Below are 16,753 nucleotides of genomic sequence, written 5' to 3'. Positions count from 1 at the left end.
GGAGGAAAGGAATAGCAAATGAGGTATTAGATGAGTTCTCTCCTCACTCAGGGCTCAGCAGTGTCAGGGTTTCACTTATCTCTAGTCCTGGACTGGAATCTAGATCTGGAAGCCGAACCTATCTCTTAAGCATAAACACAGTGTGTTCAATAAAACATTTTTATTCTGTACAATATATATGTATATTTAAATATATATATATGTATGTACATATATATATGCAGAGAAACCTCAATCGACAAATCCCTGAGTCCACGGGAACCCAGGACACTGACAAAGGGAAAGGAAGAGTCCATGCCCCGAAGAGCAGGAAACATGGCAGCATCTCTCCCTTTTCTCCAGGTTCCCAGCAACGGCGGGAAGGGATAGTCACTGCAAATTGCTAAAACGAGAGAATCGTCCCATTCTCTTGTGTAGGAGCGGGAAGTAGGGTGAGGGTGGCAGGAATGGGGGCTGTGAGTCAGTCTGGGGAAGTAAGACATACTGTTTGATCAGCATTAAAACCAACAGATCACTGCAGAGGAGGGGACAGAACTGACATGTGGCCGACCTTCAGTATGCCAAGCCTTAGCTCGGCACCCCCAGGCCTGGGCCAGCACAACAAATAGCACCTGTGGGCTTATGAGAGGAGAAACTGGGGAAATGCCCTTGAGTGAAGAAGGGAAGGGACATAAAGCAAAGGAATCAGCCACACGTCTCAGTACAGAATGGGAGCATTGCCATTCACTGTCCCTGTGCCTTTTCTTCAGACCCTGGGCCACCAGATGGCCCGGAGCAGATGTCTTCTGTCCATAGTCAGGTAGAGATGGCAACTTATAATGGTCTTCAGAAGAGGTATAGAAAAAGAAATGCTTTTGAGAACCACCCCTAGTTGCTGTGACAATTCCTGAAATGCAGGGACCACACTGGTGAATCATTCCCAGTCCTGACGGCGGGGCCAACGTCGTGACGGTCAGCTCCCTCTAGCAGACAGGCCACGGGGTTTCCAGGGTTGATGAGCCAACCAGGTGGACACATGGCTGCTGAGCACTGCCCTGAATTCTCCTGTCTTCTCCCTCAGGGCTGCCCCTCCCTGGCCACACCAAGCTTGGCACCTCTCCAGAATGATGGCAGGGAGCACCCCTCTCTCCCTAGCCTATTAACACACAGAGCCGCCAACAGGGGGCAGCATGGCCGGTCACCTTGTATATTGTAGGGACAGCAATGGAGCTGTGCCTCCCTGGAGGAGTTCAGAAGCCGTTGGCCTGGGCTTCTCCTGCTGCAATGGCTTGCACATCAGTGACATGGCCGATGCCCTTGGTGACACCCTCCCGGAACAGCAGCTTGGCGCCCACCTTCAGGTACTCTGGGTGTTTCAGGAAGCGGAAACGTACCACCGCCTTCTCCCCTGTCCGTAGCTTGTCCTGCAGCAGATATGCAGTCACTGGCCCTGGACAGAGCCCCCCGTCCCATTCTCTACCAGCCTGGGCTCTCCACCCTTGGGGGCCTATCAGGCTTCTACCCACCCTAAGTGGGTCTCTGTCCCTTTTGTAGAACCAGGGAGTTTTCTACGAGTCTGTGGGCAGGCCCTTCTGAAGGCAGAATTTTGACTTTTCCCTGGAAAAACAGGCATGGCTGGGTCTCTCACCTTGGCGTGGATCTTTTCCACCACTGCCGTTTGACGGACATTGCCCACGTGTACCGTCACCTGGAAGCCTCGCCGGAATGTGGTGGCATGGAACAGTAGGACTATTTCTGCCTCGAACACTGAGCAGATGGTGGGATTCATCTCGGGGCTCACCATCACCATGCCCTGGGGAGGCACAGCCCCAGCCGTGGCGTTAACCCCTCACACCCTCAGAGCTCCCAGGGCTCCCCTTCCTCTAGCACTTCAGCCACAGGAACTCAGGAGACAACGTTCAAAACTCTTCTCTTAGAGGGAACCCCTCCTTACCCACCTCCCAGGTCCTCTAATCCTTCTAATGTTTTGTATATCTAGGGTCCTGGACACTGGGCTTGTACCCCAGTGATTCATATTTAGTGATCTGTCCTTTATGGGCATGCTAAATCTTTTCAAACACAGACAGCCCGTGAAAGCAGTTTCTTGGGATACAGGCCATGTTTTCTTTGAGTTCCCTTTAGCCAGGTGCTTCTCTTTGTGTTCCCTCTCCAACTCTCCCTCCCACCTCACCTTGCGAAGGAGCGCACGGTCAAAGTCCCCAAGGGCCAGCGTAGCAGCCTGCCCAGCTCGCAGCACACGGCAGGCAGAGCGGTTGCGCTGGATGCTGCATACTCTCAGCTCCAGGAAGCAGCCATCGTCCGTGGGGCCCACCACCAGCTGGTCGCCCTCTCGGCAAATCCCACTGTAGCCCAGGGGGCGGATGACAGTGTCAGCCTGGGATCCCTTACTTCTCTGCTAGGGTCACCCAGAGCGTTCCTTCCCTTCTAAGGTGAGTCCCTCAGCAGGGGGAGAGAGACCCTAAATTCTGACTTGGAGATAGGGGAGATGCTTGCTTTGCCCCAGTTCAGAGTTCAGACTCTGAAGGGTCACAATACTCTGAAGGGCAGCGACGGCTGGCCGAGAGTACCTGCTGGTTTGATACTCAACACCTGATCCCTGAAAGAGCAAGACATTCCCTTGAGCCTCTGCTTTGGAAAGAGCCTTAAGGAACCTCTCATTTCCCTACTTGAAGGTGAGTGAAGTCAGCTAAATATACTCTAGCTATCTTCCTGGGGCCCAGGACCCACACTTCTCCCTCAGGAGCCTGGAGGTTCCTAGTAAAGCAACAATACTGTTTCTTCCCTCATGAGCCAACAGACTAGCTTTCTCCAGCTCTTCTGATGGTGAAAGCCTAGTCTGCAGACAAGCATGTCTGTTAGCTGGGCTCTGTTCGACTGCAGGGTCTCCCTTGGGCCATTTCTTCCAGTGTATGGGGTATATGAAGGCTGAGTGGGGTGGGTAGCAAGCAAGGAAGTTCACCTGGAAAGTGTCCCTCCAACAACTGTCCCCACTTCTGGTACTGTATAGATTTCATCCACCTGAAGCCAAAGAAAATTCTATCAATGGCCTGGCAAGTCGTGTTGGCAGGTCCAAACTCTCTAAACAGACTTGGTCTTGGCCAGAATTAGTCCTTCCTAGCTCCCCAGCTCACTGCCTGTCTGGGCGGACAATCACCTGAAACTCAGTCAGCTGCTGCATGAGTTCCTCCTGCTCTTTGCTGTTGGTGAGCGGTGGCAGGATATTCAGAAAGACTTTGAGCAGGTCCAAACTCTCTCCAGACACACTGGACAGAGTGAAGATAGGGGTGACACTGTAGAGGGAGGCATGGAATAGATGGATGAGGCAAGTTCTAACAGGAAGCAGAGGCTATAGCCCCATGCATGGAAAGGTGAGCTGTTTTCAGGGTGGCTAGGGGCCCCTCTCCTGCTGATCTTTGCAGGAGCTGTGGGACCTCTCTCTCTGTGAGCCAGCCAAGGACCCATCCCAGAGCCCAAGAGAGCTGGCAAATTCCTGACACAGCACTTCATCTCCAGGGTCCCAGGCATCACCCAAGTTCCAGGCTGGCTTGGGGGAAATGCCAACACTTTCAAAAAGACTCTCTTCCACAATCCCAACCTGCAAAACCACAGAACTGAGCCAGAACTGGTCTGGTCCTGAGGTGGGATGCCATGCTCCGGGGCCCTATGGCAGCTTTCCATATGGACCAGGGTTCTGTAGTGAGAAAGACTTACTTGGGTGACTGAGCAAACTGCTGGGCAGCAGTGACAGCATCATCCTCGGAGGTGACCAGCATGGGTACTTTGTGGCAGCCAGGCTGCTTGAGGACCCGCTCTAGCTGGCGTACCGTCCTCTCCACTGTGGTCTTGGCACACAGGTCCACCTTGCTGACCACGATGAAGAAGGGCACTTTCAGGGCCAGGGCTAGCCCCAGATGCTCCCTTGTTGTGCCAGCTGCCTCAGAGAAGGAAGGCAGGCATCAGAAGGGAACGTGGGAGGGAGAAGAGGGAAAAGGGCAGAGTTCATCTGGCTCCCAGGTTTGAGGAGGTCTCGCACAGGGCAGAGTCAGAATCCACCTCCAGTCCCGCCCCTGCCCCCATGCCTCATACCAATCCCAGTGTTAGCACTGACGAGGAGCAAGGCGCAGTCAGGGCAGTAAGAGGTGAGGCCGAAGATAGTGGTGTGTAGGTACTTGTGGTGGCCAGCCAGGTCGATGAAGGTGATCATCTTGGAGCTGCTCTCACAGATCTCTTCTGCCGTCCGTGAGTCACTGTAATTCACCACCTGGCCCAGAGCCCAGGGCTCTCAGTGTCCCCTGCCAGCCTCCCCAACCCTTCAAGAGTTGCCAGGACCTAAACCAGTCCCTGGGTGACCCCAACTCAACCCTGAGCCCCATTTCTGATTTAATTCTGTCGATTCCCCATTTGTTTCCTAAGGAGGACAGAGTTTGTTCACTGCCCTCGGGGCCTCATCCACTCTCCAAAAAGTCTCCCTTGGACTCTGTCCCTCACCACTGCCAACCCATCCTCATAGTCTGGCCCCACTGGGTCCCGCTGATTGCATGCACCTCTCCCTTGCTGTTAAAGCCCAGGATCTCGAAGCTGATGCTGGAAGTTCGACCAGATTGAATCTCATGCAGGTGGCGGAAAAGGTTCAGCCGAGCCCGGCCCCGCCCATTGTCCAGCTCTCCTTGGGTCAGGACTCCAAGCAGAGTTGACTTCCCTGAGTCCACATTCCCCAGGACAGCCACACGAAGGTCCAGAAACTGTGGATGAATTGTCAGAGGTAAGGACTCCTATCCCTTACCTCTGACAAGGTTGGGTCAAGGGCAGTGCTGCTCCCTGGGGACCAAATGGTAAACTGGGTACCCCCAGTCTCACAGGCCAGGAGGGAGCTGCCATCACAGGGCCCTCCCACTCAGGAAGCATGGGTGTGAAAGGCAGAGAAGGGTATGTGCTCACCTGTTGGTTGTCAGGGACCTTTCGTACCAGCACCTCAGTGATCTTCCGGGGTACGTCGCTATCATAATCCACTTCTCGCTCCCGGAGAACAGTGATGTCTGCTCCAACCCTATCACAACAAGGCCACAGCTTCCGCATCTCACCTGTACTCCCCCACCTTCCACCCTGGCTCTGGATCAGTGGCTTTCCTGCACATTCCAAAGAGCTCCCAACACCTTCTTCCTCCCCTACCATGCTGCAATCGATCCCACATCCACAGCTCCCTCTAAACAATGAAACGAATCTTAAGTCAAGGAGCCACAAAGCCTAGGTCCAAATGTGGAGAAGCCCAGAAGACTAGCCCTGCCCACTGTCTAGAGAAGGCAGCAGAAAGAAAGTCCCTTTTTGGCCCCTAGGCCCTAGGTGACTGGGTACATGAGGGTCCTCCCCAGAGTTAGGGAGAAGAGAACTGAGGGGGAAGGGAAGCATACTTCTCTGCCATCCGGTGCAGGGTCTTGAGGGAAGCCCGCATCTCCTCCTCAGCCAGCCCCACCAGCAGCCCATTGTCCTCCACCCCAATCTGGTAGACTGCCTCACCGCGGCCCTCCTGGAGTCGCCACTTCATTTGTGTCACCAGGTGCTCAAAGCGGTACTGGGATGGATTCACCAGCTTCAGCTTAGGGCAGGTGAGGCATAAGAAGGTGAGATCAGAGATGCTCCTCCTGAACCCATATGTTCACCACCTGTCCTGCTGCAAGGACCAGGACCTTCCCCTCCCACTTCAACCTCCTCATACCTGACACCCTCTAACAAAGCCCTTACCCTGAACCATGTCCCTAAATTACTATAGATCATGAAGTTGGAATGATCTCGGAGAAACTGTCATCTGCCAAAAGGACAACCTGCTCCTCCCCACCCTAAGACTCACTTTATATTCGATGTTTCCATCTTCAGCCTAAAAAAAAACAGGTAGCAGTTACCAAACACGGTCCAGATCCAACCCCTACTTCCCCATTTCCTGCTGGGGCCCAGGCAGCAGCTCACTCCAGAGAGCAGGAAGGCTCAGTGGCATATGCCAAGGCATGTGCCTGCCAAAGGTCACTGGCAGACAAGCCCTCTACTCAGTCCCAATGTGACCTCTCTCAAGGAAAGGCCTCTAAGAACACAGTCACTCTTCTAAGCCAGGAATGGAACCTTGAGTTCCTCTTTTCTTTGATCAATGGCAGTATGCTCTTCCTAGATGTGAGACCACCCCTTCCTTCTCCCTATCAGGCCCTCAAATTGTGGTCCCCAGAAATCTCTATCTCCTCTGTCTGGGCTGCTAAGGCCATTCTTTGCCACTGCTCAGGGAGATACTACTTCCTTCCTGCCCACCCCTCTCAGCTGATGTAACCAAGAGTAGGAGGATGCAAGAGGTTCTGGACCAGAGCCAAAGGGTTAACTCAGCAGTGGCCACTGCAAACCCAGTGAGAGAGGAGCCCAGGTGAGACAAGGGCAGAACTTCAAAGTTGGGACTGAGGTAAAGAGAAGTAACTCAGAAAATATAATTAAGGGGACAGACTCACTGTGGCTTTTATCTCCTATCCCCTAACCCTTGTATCTCGGCTGAAGTGAAATCCTGAGTCTACCCCACAACCTCCTGTACCTCTTCCCTATTTTAGGTGACCCAAAACAGAAGTATCCTCTCCCTGAGTCTTCCCCTCTCAGATGCAAAAAGATATGAGATTTGCTTGTTCTGCTTCTCCTGCATTTCTGCATCCCTCCTCCCTGGCCATTTTTCTTCTTCCCTTCCTGTCATCATTTACCCCTTCAAGGCCCTCTGACTACAAGCTCTAACAGGTCTTCACCAATAATCTCTACCTCATTTTGCCGGAGATGACTTCAGAAAAGTGGTACAAGGAAGATTCAAAGTGCTGGTCCTAGGACTAGGAGCATTAGCATCACCCAGACACTTGTAATAAACACAGATTATCAGGCCGACCTCTGACCTACTGAATCAGAAATTCTAGGGGTGAGGCGGCAATCCAGGGGATTCTGATGTATGCTCAAGTTTGATACCGCTGGTTTAGGTTCTTCCTTTGGGTCCATCTTTCCTAAGATAGGCAAAGTAGCAGTTATTCTCTGCCTTATGGAGGCGTGAAGTCCCCACTTCCTTATAGGACAGGCAAAGAACTGGAGGACTATCTGACTGTTCTCTGGATGTGTATGTTGTGTGTATGTGTACTCAGGCATAGGTACAGAACGAATTGTTCTTTTCCTAGGTACTCCCCTTCTCCCCATGGAACAAGTTTAGAAAACTCTGCCTCCTCATCCCAGAATATAGTCTACCTTCCCTCCCTGCAACTCAGGGATGGAGCCTGGGCATTTCACTCTATTCTTCCCAAGGGGGTGGGAGTGGGATCTCCTTTTCCCATTTTTCCTACTGGCGTTTTGTTACTAGAATGGGAGGATCCTCCTCCCCACTCTTCTTTCCTGGGGTCCTGACCCTTGGGGAGAGGGCCAGTCTCGCTATCCCTCCTTTCTGGGGGTCCTGGGACCGGAAGGGGGTATCAATTCTCTTGGTCCCGCCTTTTGGGGGGTCTAGGAACGGGAAAGAGTGGTTTTCTCTCAACCCGCCACATCTCAGGTGCTCACCTCGGGAGGCAGATACGGGGGGTTGTTGGCTTTGCTCCCTCTGTTTCTTCCGTTCTTCTTCTTCCCCTTCGGGCCCCCACAGCTGCTGCTGCCCCCGGCCCCCCTAGCCTTGAGGGTTCCGCCCATGGCCGGGCCCCCTCCGGGCCGACAGCAGCCGCCGAACAGCTCCGATACCCGTGAGTCCATCCGCCGCTGCCGCCAGCCCCCCGCCCAACCCCTCCCCCCCGTCACTGCCGCCACCGCCCCCACTGCTACCACTGCGTCCGGCCAGCTAGTGTAGAGCGGGGTGGGGCCCGCTCAGACCACGCCCCCACCCTTCCCCCGCTCCCGGCGCGTCAGAAACAGCCGCGGTGCACCACGGGATATAGAGTCCTCCAAGCTCAGATCTCGGTCGAAAGAGGTCGACACCGCCCTACAACTCACAGGAGCCATCGCGGCACAGCGGGGCGCGGGTGGCTTCGGGGCGTAGAAGGGGAGCGCGCCTTTGTGCGCAAAGGTCTAAGGGACCTGTAGTCTGATTCCCAGTTTCTGCGGTCTGAACGGGTCCTTTTCTAAGGCTTTGGGGCAGGGGATCACTGGAGAATCAAGCTTTAAGGGGGCTCTTGGGTTGGGTCCTTTAGCGCAGTCCCAGACGTTTTGGACGTGGAGAGGTGCAAATTCAGGGCGACTGGTCCCTCCAGCCTGCTGGCTCCTCCCTTGCCTCAGTTTCTTCCCCGATGGTCCGCATGCCGTGGGGGTGAGTCAGGGCGCATGCCAGGGCGGAGGCGGATGATGGTTAGCCTAATTATGGCTGTTATTGTTACTATGATTTTGTCACCTTTACACAGCAGTCACTGCTTTATTACTTGCTGACACCCTCCGGGAGCTGGTTTTAGCAGCCCAAGATACCGCGGTAGGCCCCAGGCCCGACCCCATAAACCAGCTTTGCTCCCTGAGGGCTACAAGGATGCCGGCAGCGAGTCCTTCCCCTCCTTTTTGTTTTGAAGCAGAACCAATCGGGGAGAACCGAGTTTGGTTTTAAAACAGCAAGGGCTATAGGAGGGGCCTTGCCACAACTTGGGGCGGGGCTGAGGCTGGGGCTTGGGTTACGTCAACCACTACGAGGTCGTAGAAGTGTCTGGGAATAGAAACTTGGCCAAAGGCCCCAGAGGATTGCTGACTTTTGACTTTTTTGCCAAGCCGTCCGTCTTGCTCTTTAGGGCTCTGGCAGTCAGCAAAGAGTAAACACATTTAGCGACATAAACCAGTGTACAAGACACTAGAAAGGCAGAGTGAAGTTAGTGTTGCCAGGTAAGGAGTCAGGACGCCAGGGTTCAATTCCCAGCCCATGGCTATCTCATGACTCACTACTCATTGTATGTCCATTTCCCCTCGCTTCACAAACAGCGAGATGCTCACACACAGCCAAGAAATAAAACAGCCTATCCCTCCAGACCTCAGTTTTCCTTGGAAAATTAAAAGCGGTAACGGTGGCTTACCTCTGGTGAGCCTTTTAGGGATTCAGATTTGGTAGAGTCCATGGCTTCCCCACTAGGACGACAAGAAAAAAAGCAGTTTACTAATCATAGAGTTGCTGTCCACGTGGCCTAACTGCCCCAAACTAAAAACATGGGGGCAGAAGGACCAAAATCTGTACAAGAACCTAGCAGACCCGGCCAATTATGCGGTCTTCAGTAATCGAAAGCACATGTGACTTCTCTTCAACCCACTTCAGCTAAAGGAAGATTATGCTGTAGAGGTCAACCCTAGTCAGGGAGGAGCACAACCCCACCAGGAAAACTGCTAGTTAGAGGCTGAGACCAAAGCACTCAATGATTGGTCTCAAGAAGGGTGGGGATTGGAAGAGAAAGCTAAGATCATCCCAACTCTCTTAGTACAGGCAGCTCTGGGCTCTTGTGATAAGCAGGTCCTGCTGCACTTTCCTGATAAAACTTGTCTCTCATCTTTGTGTCTCTTTCAACCACCCCCAACACACAGTTTCACTTTATTCATCCCAATCCTGTTGTCTCCTAAGAGGAGAACTTTTTTTTTCAAATAAACTTTTAAAAAAGATTTCATTTACTTTTAGAGAGAGGGGAAGGGAGAAAGAGAGGGAGAGAAACATCAGTGTGTGATTGCCTCTCATGCGAGCCCCTCACTGGGGACCTGGCAGGTTCCCTGACTGGGAATTGAACCTCAGACCCTTTGGTTCATAGGCCAGCACTCAATCCACTGAGCCACACTAGGCAGGGCTAAATGGAGAACTTTTGAGAGATGGGAGGGAATAACTCATTTCGATACCCCATTCTTGGACAACCTGGTTTACCACAAACAGGAGTGAAGCCTAGCAGAGAAGTAAGGTAAACAGGGATGTCTGTCCAGGAGGAGATCAGAGTCCTGGGAGATGGCAGGTGGTTTAGTTTCCTGGAGGAGCTGCTTATGAACTGGCTGACTGTGGGGTGTATATTTATATATACCATAACTATGTGTATTTATATATACAGACAAAAATTTTTCTGATATATAACTAGTTATTTCTGTGTGTGTAGTACTTTTACATAAGATTTTAACTTATTTGGAATTTGTCTTTATGTAGGATGTGTGGTAGGAACTAATTTAATTTTTTCCCCTTCGAATTGGTTAGGGAGTTGTCTCAAGTTATTTGCTTCGAAAAGTCATCCTTATTATATACTAAGATTTACCTATACATGGATCTGTTTCTGAGCTCTCTTCTGTTTTATTGTTTGTTTGTTTATTCCTGAGTGAATACCACAGTATTTTAATCATTGTACTTTTATAGTAGGTTTTGATCTCTAGTTCCTGCTTCCTGAAACACACCCTTTTCCTGGCCTCTATGACTTGCTACTTATCTATTTAAAAATATTTTATTTATTCATTTTTAGAGGGAAAGGGAAGGAGAAAGAGAGGGAGAAAAACATCAATGTGTGGTTGCTTCTCATGCGCCCCTTACTGCGGACTTGGCCTGCAACCCCCCCAGGCACATGCCCTGACTGGGAGTCAAACCCAGTGACCCTTTGTTTTGCAGGCCTGCACTCAATCCACTGAGTCACAGCAGCCAAGGCTTATCTATTTTCCTTGATACTTCTCTGGCAACTCCTCAGTGTCTTTTAGAGCTTCTTCCTTCTCTGTTCATCTTCTAAATGTTAGTGTCTTTGGAATCCTAGCTCATCCTTACTTTATACACCCTCTCTGGGTGATCTAATCAAATCTCATGCTGGTGATGTTCAAATACTTATCTCTATTCCTGATGATGTTCTTAAATATTTGTGTAGTTAAATGCAAACTCAACCTATCAAAAACTGAACTCACCTTTTCTCCTTACCCACATCTCAATAAATCATCAAATAGCACAACTGGCCACAGAGATGCTGAAGTGAAAATCCTGCTTGTCTTCTTGGAAGCCTCTCTCTAGCTCTCCTCTTCCTCCTGGGATCAATCACCAGTAATGCTCCTTAGACTTCCTAAATATCTGTAGGGGTTCACCCAGTTCTCTCTACCCCACTGTGACTACTCTAGTTCAGGCCTCTTTCACCATGCATTGGGTAATTGAAGTTGCTAGATCTAACAGGTATCCCTGCCTCCTCTTTTATATCCTACCTGTAATCTAATCTCAGCACTGCAGCCAGTGTAGAGATTAAATTTATAAAATGTAAATTTAATCATGCTACTCTCCTACTTAAACCTTTCAAAGCAGCTTCTCCTTCCCTCACAGGATCAAGCTGAAACTCTAACATGGCTTATAAAGCCTTGTCATGACCTTGCTCCTGTTTGTCCACCACAGCCTTAACTCTTTTTTTAAAAAGATTTTATTTATCTTTAGACAAAGGAGAAGGGGAGGAGAAAGAGGGAGAGAAACATCGGTGTGTGGCTGCTTCTTGCACACCTCCAACTGGGGACCTGGCCTGCAACCCAGGCATAGACCCTAGACTGGGAATTGAACTGGTAACCCTTTGGTTTGCAGGCTTGTGATCAATCCACTGAGCCACACCAGCAAGGGCAGCCTTAACTCTTTATAACCTGAATTCTTTTCATTCCTTGAATAGAGCATGTGCTTGTCTCTAACATTCTCCAGGACCACTAGGTCCTCCTCTTTACCTTTACCCCATCCTACAGATCAGTGTCTTGGGCACATTTCCTCTGGACTACCCTTTACTCCCACCCCGTCTGGGTTAGGCACTAGTGTTCTTCACATCCACAGCCCTTGTAAACCCACGGTATAATTCATCGTGTCGTATTGTATCTATAGGCATTGAATCCCTTGAGGACAGCGTCTGCCTTGGGCTTATTTGTCACGGTGTCCAGCACCTAGGACAGGGGCCGGGACGAAGTAGGTGTCCAATGAAGAGTGAACACTGGAAAGAAAGGACGCGTGAGGGCGGGTGTCCTTTGGAAGGCAGCGCTCTGGCTGAGAATGCGTCGGTGTCCTTGTTGGGGAAGCTTTCCGTACAGGTACTAGCGGGTTAGGGAGTGAGCGCAACGCTCAACTCCCGCCTCAGCCCAGCCAGCACCACACCAGGGAGACACCGCGTCCCCTTCCGGCCCGGCGGAGCAGACTTCCCATGATGCTCGGCGCGACGCCCATTCAAACCGCCCGGCGAAGAGGGAGGAGGTCGCAATGGCAGCCCCGGAGCCGGAAGTAGTGCCCCCGGCTGCTGTCTCAGGTAAGGCACGGGGTCCGGATCTCGGGATACTTGGGGGACATTTTTATTTCCTACCGCCGTTCCCTCCCATCATTTAAACCCTGGCCCTTTCTCTGGCCGGTCTTCTTTGACGTCATTTCTCCGTGTCCCTCCCGGCCCTGGTTCGGCCAGAGTGACTGTCGCCTCCCAGCCCTGGATCACAGTGGTTCACCCCCACTCTGCCTTCAGTCCGGCGGCGTTCTGTAGCCCGCTCGACTATGCTCTCAACTCTGATCAGGGCCTCCACTTTCTGAGAGTAGCATCAGTCCCCTGTCTCAGATGTTCTGTCCCCCAACGCGGACCCCTGCCTCTGCTTTCTCACCATCCGCCGTCACTGAAGTCGTTTTAGGCGACTGGGTTCAGGAATCTCCCCGCCTCCGCCCACACAGACGTTTGTGGAGGGAATGTGTGTGTGTCCGGGTTCGGGTGGCTGATAGGGAAGGAGAAGACTGGTTTGGGCTTTTGAGGTTCTCATTTTTCTCTCTCCTCCCTCTGTGCGCCCACTAGATTTGGAGTGGTATGAGGAGTCGGAGGAAACCCACGCCCCCCAGATAGAACTACTTGAGACTACCTCTGCCCAAGAACCTCCCAACCCTTCGGAGTCATGTCGCCCCCGAGACTGCTTGGTGCCAGTGGTGTTTCCGGGGCCCGTTAGCCGGGAAGGCTGCTGTCGATTTACTTGTGAACTCCTAAAGCATGTCCTGTACCAACGCCAGCAACTTCCCCTGCCCTATGAACAGCTTAAGCACTTCTACTGCAGACCTTCTTCCCAGGTAGGCACAGGCTTTGGGAGAAAGTTGGCGTTGGGACTTTGTGGCTGTTAGATGGTAGCCAGGTAGAAAGGAAGTGTAAGGAATCTCCTGGGCTTCTCAGCCTCAACAGCCCTAAGGAGCATGTTTCATCCTGCGGCTTCAGTCACTTTCCCTGCGTTCCAACCTTTGATAGACTGACCCCTCACCAGCGTATCTCTTGTTTTCTTTTTCTGAAACTCCTGTTGTGTTGCCTTTGGACTTCATGAACTGACCTTTTAACTTTAATGTCTTCTCTCTCCAAATTTTTATCTCTTTGTTTTTTTTTTATGTTCTGCTTTCTGAGGGACTTCTTTGACTTTATATTCCAACACTTCTATGACTTTTTTTCTTTTTTGGCAGTCATAGTCTTGGGGCTCTTAATTTTTGCATGTAGCATGTTTCATGTCTATGTGAACTTCTCTTGCCTGTGGATATTAATTATTGTATATTTGGGATTTTCCTCTGTTTATTTTCTTTTTTCCTTTTTTTTTTCTTAGAGAGAAGGGAAGGGAGGGAGAAAGAGGGAGAGAAACATTGGATTGTTTGCCTCTGGCAGGCCCCCAACTGGGGACCTGGCCCACAACCCAGGCATGTGCCCTGACCAGGAATCCACCTGGTGGTGACCTTTTGGTTTGCAGGTTAGCACTCAACCCACTGAGCTGCACTCAACCCACTGAGCTGCACTCAACCCACTGAGCTGCACTAACCCGGGCTCCTCTGTTTTTGCAGTGTCTCGGTTTCTTCTGGAGTCTGTTTCCTATTTGTTTTGGTCTCTGACTTTCATGTTAGAGGCTTCTAGTCTATGTCTGGTAAATATTTAAGAATAAGCCATTGAAAACTCTGTATGCATGGCTGATAGACCAAGGATATTGGGTAGAAACCTATTGGTTTGTTTGGAGGACTCCTAAAACATCAATGTTAGAAAGTCTTCTCTCCAGATGGAAGAGATTGGCAGGTGATCCAAGGGTCCTCATGTTTTCACTCAATCCCCACATGTTCACTCTTGCCTTTTGCAGTGCCTACATAAGCAATTCCTGAGTCTGGGGTTTTGCTGTGTGAATCAGTTTGCTTCTCATGGAAGTCTCCTCTGTCAGCATTTGAACTCTTTCATCTGCTTTCTGTCCTCCAAAAATTTGTTGTTGCCTTTGGCTACTATTGTCTATTCTCTAGGTCTCTTTGCCCTTGGGCATCCTCCTTCCCTTTCTCACTCCCTCCCTTCACCCCTGCTCTCTCCTTTCTTCTTTCCCTTCTTTTTCCTTTCACTTAGTAGTATTTCATTCAGACGGGAGCACAAATAAGCATGTACTCAATTTGCCATGTTTAATTGGAAGACCAACTCCAGAATCACCTTTATTAAACCAAATAATCCTTGTTTCTGTTATCACTCCTATAACAGCAAAATTTTGCCACATACTATTCCACCAAATAGTGGACTCCTTGACTGCTTTAGTTATTTATTTCTGGATGCCCTCCTACTTCAAAACACGATCTTTGCTGTTCTAAGAGTGGGACAGTTTGGTTTTGTACAAAGAATGTATTTTCCTTTTTGATATATTGTCCTCTGATAAAACCCAGTGTCTTGGCTGTAGCAGTTCATTGAGCTGGAAATCCAGGCCCATAGTCTACTATATCCCAAACAACAGGGTTCTTCAAGGGTCGTTAACTTTCCCCTCCCTTGCTTTCTTTCTCACCATACATTGTCTTCATAGGTAGAGGACATGATGAAGAAGAAACCTTGGACCACCGCTGAGACAAACAGCAGGAAATGCCAACAAACCCTGGCAGAGCTGGAGAGTGTCCTCAGCCACCTAGAGGGCCTCTTTGCCCGGACACTAGTGCCACGAGTGCTGATCCTCCTTGGGGGCAGTGTTCTAAATCCAAAGGAATTCTACGAGCTTGACTTGTCCCGCTTGGCCCCCAACAGCATGGACCAGAGCCTGAGCACAGCAGCTTGTTTGCGCCGTATCTTCCGAGCCATTTTTATGGCTGATGCCTTCAGTGAGCTGCAGGCTCCTCCACTCATGGGCACCACTGTTATGGCACAGGGGCACCGTGACTGTGGTGAAGATTGGTTTCGACCCAGGCTAAACTACAGAGTGCCCATACGGGGCCACAAACTGACTGTGACCCTCTCCTGTGGCAGACCCTCCATCCCAGTAACAGCCTGGGAAGATTACGTTTGGTTCCAGGCACCAGTGACATTGAAAGGCTTTCACGAGTGAATGGGGATTCTTCTTAATCATGAAAACAATGGCTAAGTTACCTTTCCTTCTGTGGCACCAAGTCACCCATCTCTTGCCTGGAAGTAGAGTTGCTTCCTGATGAGAGGAAGGTTCTGTCCTGGCTTTCTGCTTCCCTTCCACAGACTTCCTGGTGGGCTGATGGTGTGACTGGGACTGTCATAATCATTGAACAACATCTCTTTGAATCAGAGGTTGATTTCCCAGAGGGTGCTGGGGCAGACTTTTTTGTTTGGGGTTGGAAAACAAATGTAGGCCCATAGACACAATTATGGAGGTGTCCCTTTTTCTGAAAAAGCCTATGGAGGCTTTTCAGAATTTTTACCAGGAACATAATGTGGGTGTGACTCATGAACTTAAATATAAAATGAATGAATTCATATTAAATTTTCCTGAAACTCTTGGCTACTTGAGACTACAGTATTTTGTTTTTTTCCTTAGTCTCTTTATTTTTTATTTTTTACTAGTGGCTCTTTCTCTTCTGCCCCAGATTAGTCTGGGAAGTTAAGTGATTTGGCCAAAGTTCTGTACTGGTTTGATGTCAGCTGGGATTCTTCATCAGCTAACTCCTAGCCTGATGTTCTTTCCTTTCACATACTGGTTTTGTGATCCTTAAAACATGTCTGCAAAGCAGAGGTCACATAAGGGAATGGGGCTGAAAAAAGAAAACCGAGAAGGTCTTTGCAAAGCATGATTGAATTGTATAGGCTGAGGCCCCAGGACTGCCTTGTGGGATCAGCTTCATGAGGACAAATGTCCCTTCTGGAATTCAGCCCTTCCTGTCTCCATTGCAGTTGTCTGATGGTTGCTGGCAGTTACTGCTGGCAATATTGTCCTTAGGCAAACCCTACCTTCTTGCCTGTGGCAATTCTTAGCTACTTTTCTGACTGGGCTTTCCTTATTCTTATTGTTATCCTCTCTGGTCTGATGCTGTCCTGACCAGTAAGCGGTTCATGCTGTTTGTCCCTTAGAACACCTGTTTATTTCTTGGAAGTAAATTGAGTACATATCTTCACCCTGCTGGTGCTGGCCATAGGGGTGTCTGTATAAATGGGGATAGTAAAAATATATACTTTTTTCATGTTTTAAGAAGAAAGCATTATGTTTTGTTAAAAAGAAACATTTAAAACAATAGCCCTGGCAGGGTAGCTTAGTTGGTCAGAGTATTGTTCTTATATGCCAAGGTGGCAGGTTTGATCTCCAGTCAGGGCACATGCAAAAATCAACCAATGAGTGCATGAATACATGAGTGGGATAACAAATCAATCTCCCTCCCTTTTTCTAAGATAAGTAAATTAAAAAAAACAACAAAAAAAAATAGCTTATATTTTATGCTCTCTTTTTTTAAAAGATTTTATTTATTTGTAGAGAGGGGAAGAGAGGGAAAGAAACAACAACGAATGGTTGCTTCTCATGCGCCCCCACCCTGGGGACCTGGCCTGCAATCCAGGCACGTGCCCTGGACTGGCAATCAAACCAGTGACCCTTTGGT

General features: G+C 50.1%; 2 protein-coding genes across 6 annotated transcripts; one reads left to right on the top strand and one right to left on the bottom strand.

Moving 5' to 3' along the window:
- Positions 1-145: 145 nt before the first annotated feature.
- Positions 146-9,237, bottom strand: GTPBP2 (GTP binding protein 2). 5 transcript variants are annotated; one of them, XM_037154015.2, is made up of 13 exons: positions 7,552-7,748; positions 5,846-5,872; positions 5,409-5,593; positions 4,939-5,047; positions 4,545-4,742; positions 4,087-4,261; positions 3,712-3,931; positions 3,155-3,290; positions 2,960-3,018; positions 2,171-2,342; positions 1,628-1,792; positions 1,182-1,403; positions 734-823 (listed from the first exon to the last, which is right to left on the bottom strand). In XM_037154015.2, exons 1-12 carry the CDS (start codon positions 7,735-7,737, stop codon positions 1,230-1,232), a joined length of 1,806 nt encoding a protein of 601 aa, XP_037009910.1. In that variant the 5' UTR covers positions 7,738-7,748; the 3' UTR covers positions 734-823; positions 1,182-1,229. The 5 variants fall into 5 exon arrangements, with proteins under 5 accessions (XP_037009923.1, XP_037009931.1, XP_037009902.1 ...); XM_037154028.2 differs by lacking the exon at positions 1,182-1,403 and having other exon boundaries at positions 146-823; XM_037154036.2 differs by lacking the exon at positions 7,552-7,748 and adding an exon at positions 9,030-9,237 and having other exon boundaries at positions 730-1,403.
- Positions 7,988-15,674, top strand: MAD2L1BP (MAD2L1 binding protein). Its single transcript, XM_037153996.2, has 4 exons — positions 7,988-8,287; positions 11,798-12,212; positions 12,738-13,003; positions 14,731-15,674. Exons 2-4 carry the CDS (start codon positions 12,167-12,169, stop codon positions 15,241-15,243), a joined length of 825 nt encoding a protein of 274 aa, XP_037009891.2. The 5' UTR covers positions 7,988-8,287; positions 11,798-12,166; the 3' UTR covers positions 15,244-15,674.
- Positions 15,675-16,753: the final 1,079 nt, after the last annotated feature.

Source organism: Artibeus jamaicensis, unplaced genomic scaffold (assembly GCF_021234435.1).
Source record: "Artibeus jamaicensis isolate MK-2021 breed Jamaican fruit bat unplaced genomic scaffold, CSHL_Jam_final contig_484, whole genome shotgun sequence".
Lineage (NCBI taxonomy): Eukaryota > Metazoa > Chordata > Mammalia > Chiroptera > Phyllostomidae > Artibeus > Artibeus jamaicensis.
This window is presented reverse-complemented; position numbering and strand designations above follow the sequence as displayed.